Source organism: Leiobunum rupestre, chromosome 6, assembly GCF_980474605.1.
Source record: "Leiobunum rupestre chromosome 6, qqLeiRupe1.1.hap1, whole genome shotgun sequence".
NCBI lineage: Eukaryota > Metazoa > Arthropoda > Arachnida > Opiliones > Sclerosomatidae > Leiobunum > Leiobunum rupestre.
Window position 1 is genome coordinate 1,032,667 of NC_143389.1, and position 16,670 is coordinate 1,049,336.

Genomic DNA, 16,670 nt, shown 5'->3' on the forward strand with positions numbered 1-16,670 from the left:
TTTATAGTTTTGGTCTATGAGAACGAGAAAAACGAGCGAGGGCTACTGCAAGACTTCAAAATTTATTTCCTCTTATGTTATGATTTTTTATATTATTTAAGAAACTTCATCGTCGATGGCTTAAACATGTTTTTAATTTAATAAAAGCTTTTCATCGTTTGGCTAAAGTTTAAATGTAAAATTTTTTCGCATCAGCTATTTGAAATAGCTCCTCATGTACGTAATGAACATTGGATCGATTAATACCAAGTTATTAAGAATTAGAGCTACAAATTAAGAATCAGCAATTTTTCTTTCATTTATTTGATTATATATTTATGATTGTACAATACGTAAATCGTTTAATTGTCAATGAGTCCAGCGTCTATGGCTATTTTACGGAACACTGAATTATGGTCTTGTAGAAGAAGATTAGGCTGATCATATTCGATGACTGATCCTTTGTCCAAAACCAACACTCTAAAATAATATTGTTTAAGATTAAATTTTTTCTTGTAATTTAACAAAGCCTGGTATCAAAATAAATCAAAGAGTGGTTTAAAGACCACTTTTTGAGAAACCAAAAAATATCAAGTAATTGCTTTCTACCCACGTCAAACCAAATCGAATATTTGAAACCAATTTGATGACATTACCGGTGAGATCGTTCAAACTCTCAATTTTCAATAAAATAAGTAAAGATCGACTTTGTAATCCATATTAAACTTTTTCTTAGTTTTAACAATTTCATTAAAGTAAAAAGTTATAAATATTGTTGCTAACGCATAGATATGGTAATATTCGAATAACTGCCCAAAATTTATTATTGATATCACTATTGCTTTTATTTATAACACTATTGCTTTTATTAATATCACTTTTGCCTATAGTTAGAAAAGTGGAGAAGCTTCTTTTCGGTTTTTTACCAAAGTCACTTAATAGTCTGACAAAGGTTGCGTTAGGTTTGAGAAATTGTTTCTTATAATTATAATTACATTACGGGGTGAAGAACTGTATAGAAAAATGGGCTAGTTTTTGTCAAAAGGGTTACTCAACTTTCATTACATTCAGCACTTTTCGTTTGAAAAATATTTACCATTAAAGACCTCATTTGATTACTTAGATGTCGAAGAATTTGAATAAAAATCATAACGACAAAGAATGTTGTTTTATAAAGGACGCCCTTAAATAGCTTATGTTTAATCGACTTAAGCTTATGCTAATTAATAATGTTTCACAAATGTTAGATAAAACGTTCTGTGAAAATAAATTGTAAAATGTACTGAACTCTGTGAGTACAAATATGTTGCAATATAAAATCTTTTGAATACATAGAACAAGAACATCCTTTAAAACAAAAATAACTAATGATTATTTTGAGTATTAATTTTTTTATTAATTTAATTTAATAGTCTGCATAGAAAAAGTGTTGATTTTGGTTACCCAAATATGTTAGCTCAATCAGGTGTTAATAGATTAACTTGGTGCTTAATATAATTAGTTCTAATAGACACTATGCTTGAGCAAAAATATTATTTTCATGCTTCGCTGAAAGTTGTATATCTAAAATAAACGCCTTTGAAAATCAGAAGGCATGGCTTAAAATTGTGTATATAGTGTGTTTATCTAAATAAAAAGTTAACTTAAATTACCACCATCTCCCGAGTAAAATAAATCGGCCCTTACGAAGTAAATGTCTTAAATTTGCTTAATTTATATTCAGTGAACAAATAGTATTTTGAATACCGAATAAATAAAATAATTTTTTTCGCAGTTTCAATTTACTTTTACTTTTAATCATAGGAAAATTTAATGACCTTACATTTTTTACTTGATTTACACAATACGAAATATTTTGAAGAGCCGTTTGCAACTAACCATAATTTTAGTGATGACTAGTTTCGCATTTCATTCAGGCGCATCTTGAGGTCTTAATTCAAATATTCCACAATTGGAGGAGAAAATGCAATTTTTGCGAACAATTTTATTAAGCAATGGTTTAATTGTCAAATAAACGGAACACTTTTTCAACTTGTGCTAAGAAATATATGAAAGAAATTGAACATCCCTTTCATTCTTCAAATATTTTTCGAATTATGCAAGTCAACTATTGACTGTCGAGTTTTGTATGACCCTTTATAAATTTTATTGGCATGCTTTTACTTAATTCTAAAAACAAATTACATAAAAGTGTGCTACATGACGTTTTGTCTATATATGAGAGTTATTCTATAAACGTTTCATCGTTTTATTGGAAATCAAACAGTATTGTCGGTGTGGCAGACTCGTGCGAAAAAGTGCTTAAAATGGCTGAGCTAAAATGGTTTTTAATGTCAGAGAGTATTCAGGTGGGCAGACTAAACGCGAGCATCATTTTTTTGTAAGAAAATCAACGCACTCCGTATCCCCTCGCGTTAATTATTTAACTTCGTTATGGTTCAGAAAGACACCCCACTTTGATCGCAGGCTTTCTCTCCTTCAATAGCGAGAATTCCTCCAGATTTTCAGACCACAGACGTTATATTGGAGGTAACAAAATCTTGGTAAGACCCTAATTAATTCTTGGTTTGGTATGGAACTTTGTTGATTTCCTTCAAAATTTTAACTACTAAACTGATTATTAGCCCCTAGAAGATCAGATGGCCCGAAGATAGATATTTTATTAAATATTGTATAAAATACATGTAGCCAAACAGCAATCAGTTTGCATAATTATTCGTTATAGGAAATGTTTCAGTTTGGTTCAAATGGGTTCATATATCATTATCACCTATAAGATGAAAATTGTAATGCGACAAATCGAGGACAAGCGTTAAATATAATTTACCCTTTCGAGTTCCAAATACCTGGTGTTTCAAAATACTCCTTGTTTCCATTTCTCTTAAAATGTCGTAACCTACACATTTGAATGTTGAAAGAAATTGAAAATCTTTAAATAGTTTTGGAAAAGGTTTTTTCCTTAAAATTAACTTATTAAAATCTTTTATTTTGAAACATTTCCCAGACAACTTCGTAAGTAAATGATATTTACTTTTTTTAATTATTCTGATCCCGAAATTTAAAACACCATTATAATAAGCATTTAAATGCTAATTTCAGAGAAAAGAAACTTTAATAAGAACCATAGGGCACGTCACATTTGCGATATGTTTGGTACACTCTTTACGTCATAGCTGGTACGATTTGAGGTTAGATTATACTAGTAAACAATTTAATATTACTTGTCGTAATCCATGATGGTGTTGATTCTGTGCGCGATAGTGATGACTGTGCAAAACTGGAATTCTTTCCGAATCGTGGCTTGCAGAAGTTCGTCAGTCTCTGGGTCCACAGAGGCTGTGGCTTCGTCCAAAACCAAAATTTTGGTTTTCATCAGAAGGGCCCTCGCCAAACAAACCAGTTGACGCTGACCCACACTATTTGGAAAAGGCAATGTGGTCTAATTAATCTTACACAACAAGGTAAAACGCTCGCTTAAGGCTAGTGTATTATTGAAAGAACGATGTAAATCTCTAACCGTTAATTTAAAAATCTAGTTGGCCTTGGTTTCTTCAGAAAATCTATTAATGTGTATTGGTCTTGTTTATTTTTAAATCAAATGTCCGCTGATAATTTTAGGTGCACAATTTCTGTAAAGTTTTAATCGATCTAACAAAGCATAACGACGCTGATTTCTTACTTGTTCATGTGAAATAAACTAAATTTAAGTAAAGTGTATCATTTATTTTATTAAAATTTAAGAGACCTGAGGAGTTCAGACCCGAAGTAACCCACCCAGCCGGCCATCTAAACTAAATTTAAGTTAAGTGTATCATTTATTTTATTAAAATTAAAGAGACCTGAGGAGTTCAGACCCGCAGTAACCCACCCAGCCGGCCATCTTACATGATTTTACGGACGCTTCTTTGTCTGTCTCTTCCTCCATTGTATGCCTTCAAGAGCCCAACTTTTGCCCAATTGTTTTCCATGGTAATCTTTTAACTTAAAATATCCGAGTATCCTTGCATTTTTCGATGACAGCTAAGGCTTTGTTTAATTTTTCGATTCTTCGAGACCAAACTATACAAAGGACATCACACGTGATAAATAATATAGCATTATGCTCTTTGTTAGTAGCCGGCAAAAACGCGTGCAACGATATAAAAGAGTTTTATAATCGACCAAATTGAATATTTTATTGCATTGCAAGAAGTTATTAAGGCATCAGTCTTTGAATCTTGAATCGGCGGGTTGCGCCTTATTTTTTTCCCCTGCCATTTCAATAACTCGCAAATTTGAATTGTTTAAATATATTGTGCCTTAAAATTACGGATTGGCCTTTGCGTAATTACCTGATGAACTCAACAAGCGGGGCACGTTGACGGCCTACTCAGCGAGTAAACTTAGAAGCACAAAATACCTTCGTGCCCGAAAATTTAAAAAAAAGTTCCTATCAACAATGACGAAATATGTTTTTTCGCTTTTGCGTAATACGGTTTATTTTACTATTGGTTGCCTAGTTACGAAAATTTAACACGTCGTTAATTAACATATTAATCAAATTTTAGAGGTTAGTTTGATTTGATGCAAAAGTAAAATTTGTTTTACCTCATGTTTGATCCTCCTTCGTTTATTTCGTACAATAAGCTCTTTCCAGAAGCATGAACGTAGCGCTTGAGGTTTGCCAACTCGAGGGCTTTCCACACTTCGCCGTCGCTGTATCTTTCGAAGGGATCCAGATTCATTCGAAGCGTCCCCGAAAACAGAACCGGATCTTGGGGAATAATGGCTATGCGTGATCGGAGGTCGTGAAGCCCAATCTGACTGATGTCCACGCCGTCGATGAGGATTTCCCCGCTAACTGCTTCGATCATGCGAAACAGAGCCAGCGTCAGAGAAGATTTCCCAGCTCCGGTTCTTCCGACAACACCAATCTAAAATTCATTTTAATTTGTTAATAAAGAACACGAAAGGTCGAGAAAAAATCAGATATTTGACCTTTATCGCATCAAAAAACTATATACGTATATAAATTCTAAAACTGGTGTTTAACCAAATTTTTATGATTCCAAAATGTGTAAATTTATAAACCGTCGTAATTTAATATGTTTTGGAATTGTTTTGATTATAACTGAGGATTGTCAGAAATCAGACCGCTCTACTGAATGTGATCGTGTGTTCGTGGCGAGTTGTTTGTATTGGATTTACTCCATAATTAGGGGCAAAATGTTCAAAAAAAGAGGCGAAAATTACAATGTAGTAGAAATGTAAATTGAATGTAATCATCGCCTTAACTCTTTATTTACACATTTAATATTTGATAAGCTATTTAGTTAATTGTATTTCGCTTTTAAACTTATTTCTCTTTAAAACTTTTATAAAACTCTACAGACGCAGCAAATCAATTTAGATCTCAAACTTTCCTTTACTTATTTCTTGATTTTAAAACATGAAATTAAAATTTGGAATAAATTTGCAGCTATGAGACGAAGTGAGGTAGTGTTTGGTTTACAAGTGACGTAACGACTGATTTTGGGTTTAATGTACTTTTTGTCAATAACAATAAAATGAGATTTACAACAGACAAAATTTGACAATAATTACTCACCTTTTCTTTTGGTTCTATAACAAATGACAGATCGTGTAAGGCCAAATCTAGCCCTTCGCGATATCTTGTCGAGTATTTCCAAAAAACAATTTTTCCTTCGTAAGGCCAAGACTTTAACAAATTTCTTTCCGCTGTTTTCCAGGCAGACTATTATTGAAAATGTAATTTAGTAGAAAAAATAATTAATTTAACAGTTTTTGAAAGCCGGGATAACTTTCTATACAGGTTGTTACGGGGTATAGTAATGCAACATTTATATTTTTTCTATTGGTCCCTACGAGTTTAAAATATAAAATGAACCATAGTCATTTAAAGCCCCGTTTCAGAGTTACCAGCTCTGAAAAATAGGCCTAATAACATCGAAATGAACGCAAATTTGAAGTCTTTTTCTTCTTTGTCCCCAATTGTTTTTATTAATTTATTGGTTAATTTTTAGCAATAAGGTGATAAAAAGATTGTTGAATATCACAAGATCATTAAAAGTTCGTTCAGAAGTATGCACCGCCAGATTTTAACTTTACTAAATTTAAGATGGAAAGATTGAAACATATTAAGTTAACAACCACATCAGCTAAACCCAAGTAGTGTGTGATACGCAAAAAAGCAGGACACATAATGAAATTGAAAACTTTGTTAATCAATACGAAAAACTTTTTACAACAACTGTTGGGCTCTCATACCCAAACGACAACGTCCAAAACATTATTGACGAACGTTTTCAAAGATTTGTGGTGTATTACGAATTGTCTCAAATCCATCAATCAAGCGCTGCCCTAAGTAGTCGACATCCTGGACTGCGGTGTTGTTAATTAAGTCTTTGAGATCTCTCCAAAGGTAAAAATCGCGTGGGTTTAAATCGGGAGATCGTGCTAGCCATGGAATGGCTCCTACTCTTCCAACCCAACTCAAAGGAAAGGTTGCATAAAGATGATATCTTACGGCACGACTGAATTGTGGTGGCGCTAAATCGTGCAAGAATCACATTCGCTATCTGTAATCACGAACAGAACGTTCTGCAGTAGCTGTGGCTACGCTCAATGAAGAAATTCTAGGTACGACTGTCCAAATAGGAAGGAAGTAGGGTCCCACTTAATTGTTTAAAAAATGCCACGCTAGATGTTGAGACTGTATTTCTCTTGGTGCGATGCGACAACAGCTGGACGAGGGTTTTTTCGCTCCACTAGAGGTTATTGTGCAAATTGAGAATACCACCTCTCGAGAAATTGGCCTCAAGACAATTGGGAACTGCGGATGGTCTTGTGCACTATCCACAAACCACTGACAGAAGTTGATATGGTGAGGATGGTCGGCTTCGTTTATGGCTTTGAGTTTTCGAAGGTGATAATGGCGATAACTACGTTCAAGTAAAATTCTACACAGCATGACATGATTAACGCTCAGCTGCCTTCCAACTTGACGATTTCTTCAACTAGGCTAATCGACGAAAATTGTGGTCCAGGAAGAATAAAGATTTCTTATTGGCGTTGATTTCGTTTTTAGGCTGATTTTTGGGATTTCGTAACTCCAAAATGGGCCTTTTTAGGACCATGGTTCATTTGTTATTTTTATCTCGTAGGGACCCATATAATATAATTTCAAAGTTTCGATCCTCTTACCCGTAACACCGTGTATACACTAAGAAAATGTTTTTGTTTAAATTTACCTCAGGTTTCAAAGATAAATATTCGATAATTCTCTCGATTGACACAAAGCTTGTTTCTAAATAACCCGCTCGAGCTACAGTGACATAAATCATGACGTTTATCTATTAAGAGTCACATATTTATACTTACAATCTTTGAAAAATATATGACTTTTTGAATTGATTTAATAGTCTCGTATTATTATTCTTACTAAATTTGCATTGTTTAAAATATATCCAATCATTCCAGCTGAAACGCTTCCCTTTGCAAAAGCGCTACTCAAAGCGGCAAAAAACAGCAAACAGCTTGCTAATAAATTTATTCGCAAACACATCCACCTGAAAAATCTCTACTTTAATTGCTTAAAACATTTACACGTTCCATTTCACGTGCTTGTATCTTTATTAATATTATCAGTGTTGCAGTGGACCTCAATGCGATACATTTTGCGCATTGACGTAGCTAAGCAACTGCATTGCTAGCTCATCCAATTAGGTATTAATACGCACCTTTGAGAGGACTCTACATTGTAACTTAGTGTCTCTTTTTCGTTGATAAGTGAAATGGCTTTTTTCGTGAATATGTCCATGGCGTCAAGTGACCTGATGATTCCGACGCCAGCCAATGAATCCGAGAAATGCGAATAAAGTGGCGAGCTGGCGGCAGACAGAAGCCTTTTCAGTTTACCGTTGGATCTCATAAAATACCTCTGCAAAAAGAGGTCACAATTTTAATTTGAAAGGGTCATAAATATTGTTCATCAAGCGTGTTAGTTAGTCGAAATAATAATTGATTGATTCGGGAGGATTTAAGTAGAAATAACTTCAACTCAAAGACGGCTAGTTTCGTTTTCATTACTATTAAATTCTTAAGATGGCAGATGATGACATTCTTATATAATAAAAATAATGAATAATTTAACAAGATCACATTTTCCTAAAATAATCGGCTCTATAAAATGTAGCGCAGCCGTTTATTACAACTTAGTTTTATTTCTAATGTTGATAGCATCTAAAACTGAAAGAAATGTTCGATTAATCCAAAGGGTGCAAGCTTGAAAACAATTCCTATTTCAAAATGCTAAGTTCTAAATAAGGAAGCTGAAACGAATATAGTTCTTTAAAATACGGATGGATCTTTTAAAAAATTAGCAATGTGAACATGTTTATTCCCGTTCCAGAGACATTTTCAAAAGCCTCGTAATCTAACGAGACCGATTTAACGAAACCCAGACTAGAAATAGCAAAACGCGTTCCAGACACATATTATCGAGGCTTTGCAATATATCGCTCTCGTTGTTTCGACTTGTTTTCTCCGAAGCTCCGCCTATGGATGTAGCCGATGAAACGCTGTTTAATTTGAATTCGGAATTTTATTTCTGATAATATTTTATATATTTTATCCATTCACAATAATATTCTGGAAATATTTATTAATTGGCCCAGGTAAACGTGTTAAAAGAAGCCTTAAAAACGTAATACAATACATGTGTCGTTCGAACCTTTTGCTACTAGCAGTGTCGAAACTTTAGACCAGGCTGCCCTGTCTGTAGTAAGTGATCAAAAATGATCGAAAGTGGTTTTGGAAAAGATACTTAACGAAATGCTAGCCTTAAGACGGCAAATTGCTCCATTTTCTATCGCCTTTTCGAGTTATTTGGACAATACCACAAATACTCTAATTGCCATACATAACTCTCTTATTCCGACTGAAAAGAAAATTAAAAATTTTATTTCATTGATCTCGTTTTTATCAACGAATAATTAATAACCCTGAAACATAAGAACATTTACCAGCAGTATGTCTCCTTTAAAATAAACTTAACGAATAATACTTTTCACGTTTTCTTCAGCTTTCAGATGTAAAAACTTTCCACAACAGTGTATCTTTCTTTATTTGGTCCCTCGGTTCAGTCAGCTGAACAAAGTTTTTCTTATTTTTTCAACTGAGCTGTTTCCATCTTCATGCTTGTTTTTTCTTAATATCAGTGTGTATATTTTTCAAAGTTCGCTATAATCTTTCTGGAAGTTTTTACCCATCATGAAGTTAATTTGGGAGTTTTTATCATTGGGTATCAGGTCAAAAGGAAAAAAGTCCCATTATTCTTTAAACGATAGCTACACTAATAAATAAATAAATTTTAGGAAAGGTCGTTCTTATTTTCGCCTATTAATAAATTATATTTAAGGTAAAGGAATTCTTACCTGCGTTGAAAAATATATTGTGCGCAAATCAATTCGGGCCTTGGCCATTCCCATTTGTATCTCAATAAACGCGGTTTTGGGTAAATGTTTTCTTGATTGTCCCAAAAGTCCTTTCATCAATTAATAGTATTGGGCCACTCACGATACATTATTTTCAGCAGGACACCTGTTTCGATATTCATTACATCTTGTTTTTATCACGTTAGATAAGATAATCTAGATAGGGAGTGGCAGGCACCCGCTCTACAAGTGTAAACATTAATGTTGCCTCAAAATCTGTAAATTTCAAGAAAGGTAAAAAAGGAAGTTCCGGTAAACTTTCTTTTTATTAGACGATATTCGCGCCTTCTATTACACATAAAAAGGAAAATCTCGGAGAATTATTCAAGTTTTCTACTTAATAACTACAACTAACTACATTTGAATTTGGTACCACTATTAAAATTAATATAACTGCAGGGCATTTAATTTATCGAATTTACACGGTGTGTTATAATGATAGAGATAATTAAGGGATGAATATTCGTAAGCCTTCGTTTAAAATAGAAATTGTTTTACTTCAAAAACCAAAATGGTACAAAAGCGTTGTAGCTATGGGCCGTGCATTTCAGTTGAGCATCCTAAAACTAAACTTACTAGCTTACTATCATTAAATTTCCTTCACCAAAAACTGTGCGTGAGAAATGTGAAAGATGGGTTAAGGCATGTGGACGTAAGGATTTCACATTATCAATTATGAAGGCTCGACATACATATATAATAAACATTTCCTACACTTCATTAAGCCTACAGAAGATAACCAAGATCCAATTCCATTAATTTTTTTAAGCCCTGCGTTACTTCCATAATTTTTGAAGAAAAGTCTACCTCCAATGAAACGGTAATTTATTTCGTTATATAGTCTAATAGATAAAGCTTAATGAATTCAATACTACTTACAATAGCAACAACTGTTTAAGCTAAACCATTTAACCCATGAAACACCATCATCAATTGAAGTTGAAAACAAAGAGGTAAAAAAGATAATTTTAAATTATACTATACTATTACTAAATATATATTGATATTTATATAATGAAATTTCCATACCTGAAAGAAAACGAAACCACAAGCAGTTAAAAACAACAACAATTATTAAAGCAGTTCTCATTGCAGAGGTAGAAAAATTTACTTTCAGTTGCATTATGTTTTATCCCAGTACAAAATTTAAAATGTCAATCTTTTAGGATGAAACTACTAAAGCCAAGAAACTAAAATATATCCAGGGCAAAAAGTTATGTTAACACGAAGAGAGGAAAGGAAAATACCGCATATACACAACCTTTTGACAATATCTCCACATATTGGCTGCTCTATGGAATTAAAACCCAATGGTGTATTATTCAACCAACTCAAAAATGATGTGATTGTCTTGCAGTGGGTTTTCATTTATTTCGAAAAACTAGATGTAAAAATAAAAATTGTGTTTGTAGAGATGTCCACTAAAAAACACTTTCAACAAAATTTGAAAAATAACAGTGATATTTACAAACTCCTTTTAAAAATTAATGATTACAAAGCTTGTCCCGGAAATTATTACCCCGATTTGGTTTCAATTTACAAGTCACGTGTAAAAAAACAATAACCAAATGAAAAGCCATTATTCTGAACAGTACAATTCTATCTATAGTAATGATTGTCATCGTCTCATTCGAAGGATAAAAAAGAAATGTCAAGCTGGTATTATTCATAGAAGAAGTCAAGAGTTTTGGGTCTACGTCATCAAGCCAAAACATCGACCAAGACTGAAGAAGGAAAGTTTATATTAGAGAAACAATCATCTAAGAAAAGTAAACGGAAGTAAAAATCAAACTTATTTTAAGTGATAAATCAAAGAAAGAGATTTCTGCATTGAAGTTATCATTTAAAGCTAGATTGCAGAATGAGAAACCGGGGTCTCTTATGACAATCGTTTTGAATCAACAATTTAAAGATCTCGAGTGACCTTAGTTCGGAATGAGGTAGGATGACACATTTAGTAAATGGTGCTCGTATATTAAAACCAAGTCCAAAGCAACTTATGAAGCTTCAAAAAAGTCTGAAACCATTTTTCTGAAAGGTTTGAGAACTTTATATAACCACACTCATACTGTAAATAACAAGTCTGGCTTCCGTCAAGTGGTTTTTGATGGGATAATTGAAGATAAAATATTAAAAATCTTCCAGAAAAAATATTTAGTTATCTCCTTAGATGAAATGAGTGTGAATACTAATTTAATTTGTCATATAAATACTGGACGTATGACTGGTTTTAAGGATGCCAGTGAGAACCGAAATGCTTTAGATGATATTGAACAAGACGTTCAAGGTGTGACTAATCCCCCGTTTGCAACTAACATTCTACAATTAATGATTCGTGGTGTTACAAACAATATCCAAGTTCCATTAGTTCATTTCCTAGCAACCTCTACCGCCTAATTTGAGAAGCCATCAGCCGGCTTTAGAATCCTTGCCGTAGTTGGAGATAGAGCTTCCTCAAACAGGAAATTTTTCCACATCTGTGCCGAATCTGACCAAAACTATGGTGTTCACTTTTGTACCACAAACCTTCATGCGGCTGATGAGGATAGAAAATTATATTTCATATCAGATGCTCCGCATCTTATAAAGACTTGCGTAACTGTTTTTACAATAGCGGTGCTAACTCAAAATCACGTTATTTATGGACGAATAATCGAAATATATCATGGAAAGTTATCATACATTTCTATTATACTCAACTCAACTGAAGAGGTGATATTTAACACATCAGAAAGTTAACTTATAGTAACGTGTTACTCAATTCATACTCTCGAATGAAAGTTAACTTAGCTGCTCAGGTTTTAAGTGAGACACTTGACTCGGGAATTGAAAACTTATTTAAAATTGATGCTAGATATAGAGAAACAATTAAATTCATTATTATTTTCCAAAACATTTTGAGCTATGTAAGGTTAAAAACTGTAATTAAGCACAGCACTTCAGAAGACCCAACAAAAGACCGTACCAAGATGTGACTGATCAAAGGTTGAAAGTAAGTTCAAGGCTCTATAATAATTTTTTTTCAGTGGCTGGAAGGTGACTTTCTAAAATAATTAGACGATTGGAAGCCGAGGTAGCTAATAGACCTAAGAAATAACTAAAACTGAGAGAGCACATATGCTCTTGAGTAAAGAAACTATAACAGGGTAAAGAATGACTGGTAAGTAACAGAGTTGCATTACTAACACAAAGCTATCTCTAGCTCTTTCAACGGTAGCTGTTATAATATTTATGCTCAAAATGGTGCCTCTTTCATCTTGATTCAACATCTAAATCAGGACGCACTCGAACAACATTTTGTGAAGCATTGTAGAGCTGAATGAAGAAATAATAATCCATCAGTTTGACTTTTTCAAGCAAATATTGCCAAACTGAAGTCTTTGATGGATCTTCTATAAGATGCTGTGAAAGGAAAAAGAACAATACGATAAATTATAGTCGATACTTTCAAATTTATTGTTTTGTAAATTCATTTCTAATTATTTAATCCAGATTTAACTAAAAAAAGTAAAATTTTCCATATCTAATCAAAGTTAAAACATTTCATTTTATAGAAATGGTAACATCGAGTTGAGAGAAATTCCCATATCACTTATAAAGCTAAGGTCATTGCTTTCAGGAATGTGTAGAGTCGGAACTGTAGCACTTATCAATTCATGTACATGTGGAGTAGGTACTGGCGATGATTTCGCTGAAGCATTGGCAAGGTTTTTAATTACATTGACTTTATTGACCACTTTTGAGGGAATTTCGGCTGGTATGGATTTATTTCTTCACATGGCTAATTAATTTTTAGGGGAACAATGTGACTTCTTGACATCTTGTGTTTTTTTGCACTGTTTCTTGAGTAGTATTGTTATTTTCTTCCCTGGACGTTTTTTCTATCAATGCTTTTCTTAAAGCTTTCTGTGCTTTTAATATTTTTTTGATGTCATGTTAGTAGTGTTCTCGAACATCTATCACCAAATATTTTTCCTCGTTTTCAGGACATATATATTTACAAAGTTCTCGAATTGTCTTAATCTGCATGATATGTCTCATAGTAATGCTTTTTATGTCCCTGTTACTAGTTTTAGGAACTTCTAACCAATAAAAGAGGTCCGATACTTTTTTGAATTCAATAATAACTTGGTAAATCCTGTCCTTTACTTTCATCAGTCCTCCTCTTGACCATTTATTAATCCACTTCTCAAAACCATCATCCGCATCCACGTCCTCGAAAGCCTCTTCCTTACCGCTCACAAATTTTTTATGATAATGTTGATCAATATACCCTCTGGGCATTTTCTTCTCATTAATTGCTTGGCTATATGACCAGCAACGTGCCTAAAAACATCTAGATTACCTTTGGTGGGGATGTTGTGATTCAGCAAACGGGCTTCGATATTCAGGGACTTGCGATTCACCTAAATTTTCCCTTTTTTTTTCTAATAACTCTCAAGTTTCTTCGAGTGTTTCGAAGAAGAAGCGTCAATGCCAATTGCTAGTTTTTTCATGAGGTAGGAAGTAAATATTTGTAGGAATCTTAATACTACATTCTTTGAATGCACTCTTTAAAAGCAAAAAACTATAATTGCCGTTTTAAATATTTTTAAGTGAACCACTTTTCCTTTCATATAGAAGCTCTCTCTTGATGAGAGTTCAAAAGTTACATTACAAGTTATATCGCAACCATGTATGTCATTTCTCCCATAGTTCTTTGATATCTTGATCTCCGTTTTCATTTAATATGGTAAGAAACATACTTACAGCTTCGTGGTCGAGTTGGAAATATTTTTGGTTTTCAAAAGCTCTTCACTGCATAGCTAACAGCACCTAAGTTTCACTTTTTCAATAATGCATTGAGATTTAAATCTTAAGTTATTCTCACCTTTTAGTATACACTCCTTGGTCGACATTTTCATTAAATATGCCATTGATTACGCTATCAGCTATCACATAAATGGTTGAATGCATTTGTTTATTGTTAAGCAAGTCGAGCCAATGGCTTTATTCATTCAGAGAATGATTTGTCAGTCCAAGCAAGGATAATAGCTAAAAACGTTTGGTGTAAACAAATTTACTCTAGATATCTCTTTGTGCGGAAGTTACTTCGTACCTGCGCTAGAAAAAGAGCAATACGTTTTGCCAAACCTGTCACTGTTAGAAAATACTAAATTTTTGTCTCGTTAAAATGTCTTGGAAATGCTATTTTGCAAAAGTATCGTTGTTAAACGAGACTTTTTCGTCTCTAGAACGGGCCTTAAATATTTATGTGAAAATAATCAAAAGGCGTGTTATGAACATAGATGGGCAACGAGTTAGGTCCAAATGTGAGTTTAATGTAATCTCCTTAAACATTTTACTATTATTGTTTTCTTGAGCTCGTTAAATTGCTCGAATTTAATTGGTTCCAAATATGTCAGGGTTTTTGGTTTTGAAATATTAAATATTTAGGTAAATTTTACTTTTAAAACCAAACTTACGTAGGCGCTTTAGGGGTTTTCTAGTTCAAAAAATAATCATAAAAATATTCCCAAGACAAAAGTTATGAAGACCACTTTACAATAATAATCAGCAAGACGCTAGCCAACAGCTCCCTGTCCTCATTATAACTATTAACCTCAAATAGTGTTTATGGTAAGAGGAAACCGAAGAAATCTGGTAAAACGCCTTCAACCAACCGGGGCATACCTTGTAACCTCAGCTAGGAGTAGAATATTCAATTTCACAAATCCCGATTCGAAATAGGCCCTAACAATTTTTCATATTCGATTTGAAATAATGTTGTTAGCACACCCGTAACAATTTCTATTGCCATTTTTTCTTTAAATCACTTTATCATCCATTTAAAAAATTATTAATTATTCAAAATATCTGATCGTTGCGGAACTTTCTGAGAAAAAAATGTTTAGTAAAAATATCGTAATTTTAAAAGTCTTTACCTGCACAAATAGAAAAGGTATAAAACAGAGAAATAATCCCAAAATGAAGGATGGAACTTCACACACGATTCCTATAACATATCCCAGCAAAAGAAACGCAGCGGAGCAAACGAAATTGGCATCCGCAGGAATTGTCTGATCAGCGTCTTGGATGTCGCTCGAAAATCTATTCAGAATTCGGCCAACTGGTGTGGTATCGAAGAAGAGTAACGGCGATCTTAAAACGGATTTGAGCAATTTGCGGTGCAGTTTAAACGAGCCACGTAAGAAAGAGAACAACGAAACAAAGGTCATTGCTGGTATTAACAAGCACTGGCCAAGTGTAAAAATTCCAAAAATTAAATATCCTGGTTGACTAGATGTCAGCTCCTTTTTCGTGATATTTCCAGCTTCAATGGCAACTGAATTAAGAGAATCACTCCAGCCTGCCAACCAATACTTCGAAGCGACTGAGAGATACTGAGTAATTGCAACACCAATAATTATGAGAAAGCACCATTTGATTCCAATCAGTTTGAAAAATTGTTTTACAACTGAGAAAGTAGACTGTTAAAAAAAGTTATCGATAAGATAATGGCTTCTTTTGGTATATTAGACGGTGTGATCAAATTTTAAAGAGAAAAATCGATTTAGTTCAAACTCGGGAAGCTAGTTAACCTTTGTACAACATGAAAATTTCCAAAGGAAAAATTGCAATGGGGATTCCGATTTGCCCTGTCAACCATAGCAACCGAAATTGATTTTTAGAACTCAGATTAAAATTTTCTTTACGGGATTTTAATCACTTGCTATTAAAAGTCTCTGTTAATAATTATTAAAATTTTCAAATTTGGTTTTTATAAAAAAAATAACTGGAATGAACAAAATTGTGAATTATTGGTCGAATTGGGATCATTTTGCGTAACAGAGACTAATATTTTGTAAAAAGAATATTTCTAGCTAAATTTTGATAAATGTGATACATGATAATAAAGTAAGGTAAATATGCCTAGGAAAAAGTATTTGGGAAATTTTTGTTTAGTAAACAAATTGGGCTAATTGAAATGAAATTAAGTAAATTTAGGTAAAATTGGATAAATCTAAGGAAATTTAAGGAAATGAAAAGTAATTGGGTAAATGTGAACCAAATTGAGTTAACGCGAATTCGTTTGGGCAAGTATAAAGAAAAATGGGCATATTAATGAATTTGGCTAATTGAAATGAAATTGGTATATGTAGGTAAAACTTGGAGGAAATGCAAATAAATTTGGCTTAATCTGGACATATTTGGTTT

The 16,670-nt window shown here is 33.1% G+C and overlaps 1 protein-coding gene across 1 annotated transcript; it reads right to left on the reverse strand.

Annotated features, from left to right (window-relative positions):
* Window positions 1–333: 333 nt before the first annotated feature.
* On the reverse strand, window positions 334–15,856 carry LOC149937644 (multidrug resistance protein mrp-7-like). Its single transcript, XM_090177872.1, has 8 exons — window positions 15,398–15,856; window positions 7,719–7,918; window positions 7,421–7,547; window positions 7,230–7,331; window positions 5,567–5,713; window positions 4,567–4,892; window positions 3,201–3,395; window positions 334–459 (listed from the first exon to the last, which is right to left on the reverse strand). Exons 1-8 carry the CDS (start codon window positions 15,689–15,691, stop codon window positions 342–344), a joined length of 1,509 nt encoding a protein of 502 aa, XP_090033998.1. The 5' UTR covers window positions 15,692–15,856; the 3' UTR covers window positions 334–341.
* Between the last annotated feature and the right edge of the window lie 814 nt (window positions 15,857–16,670).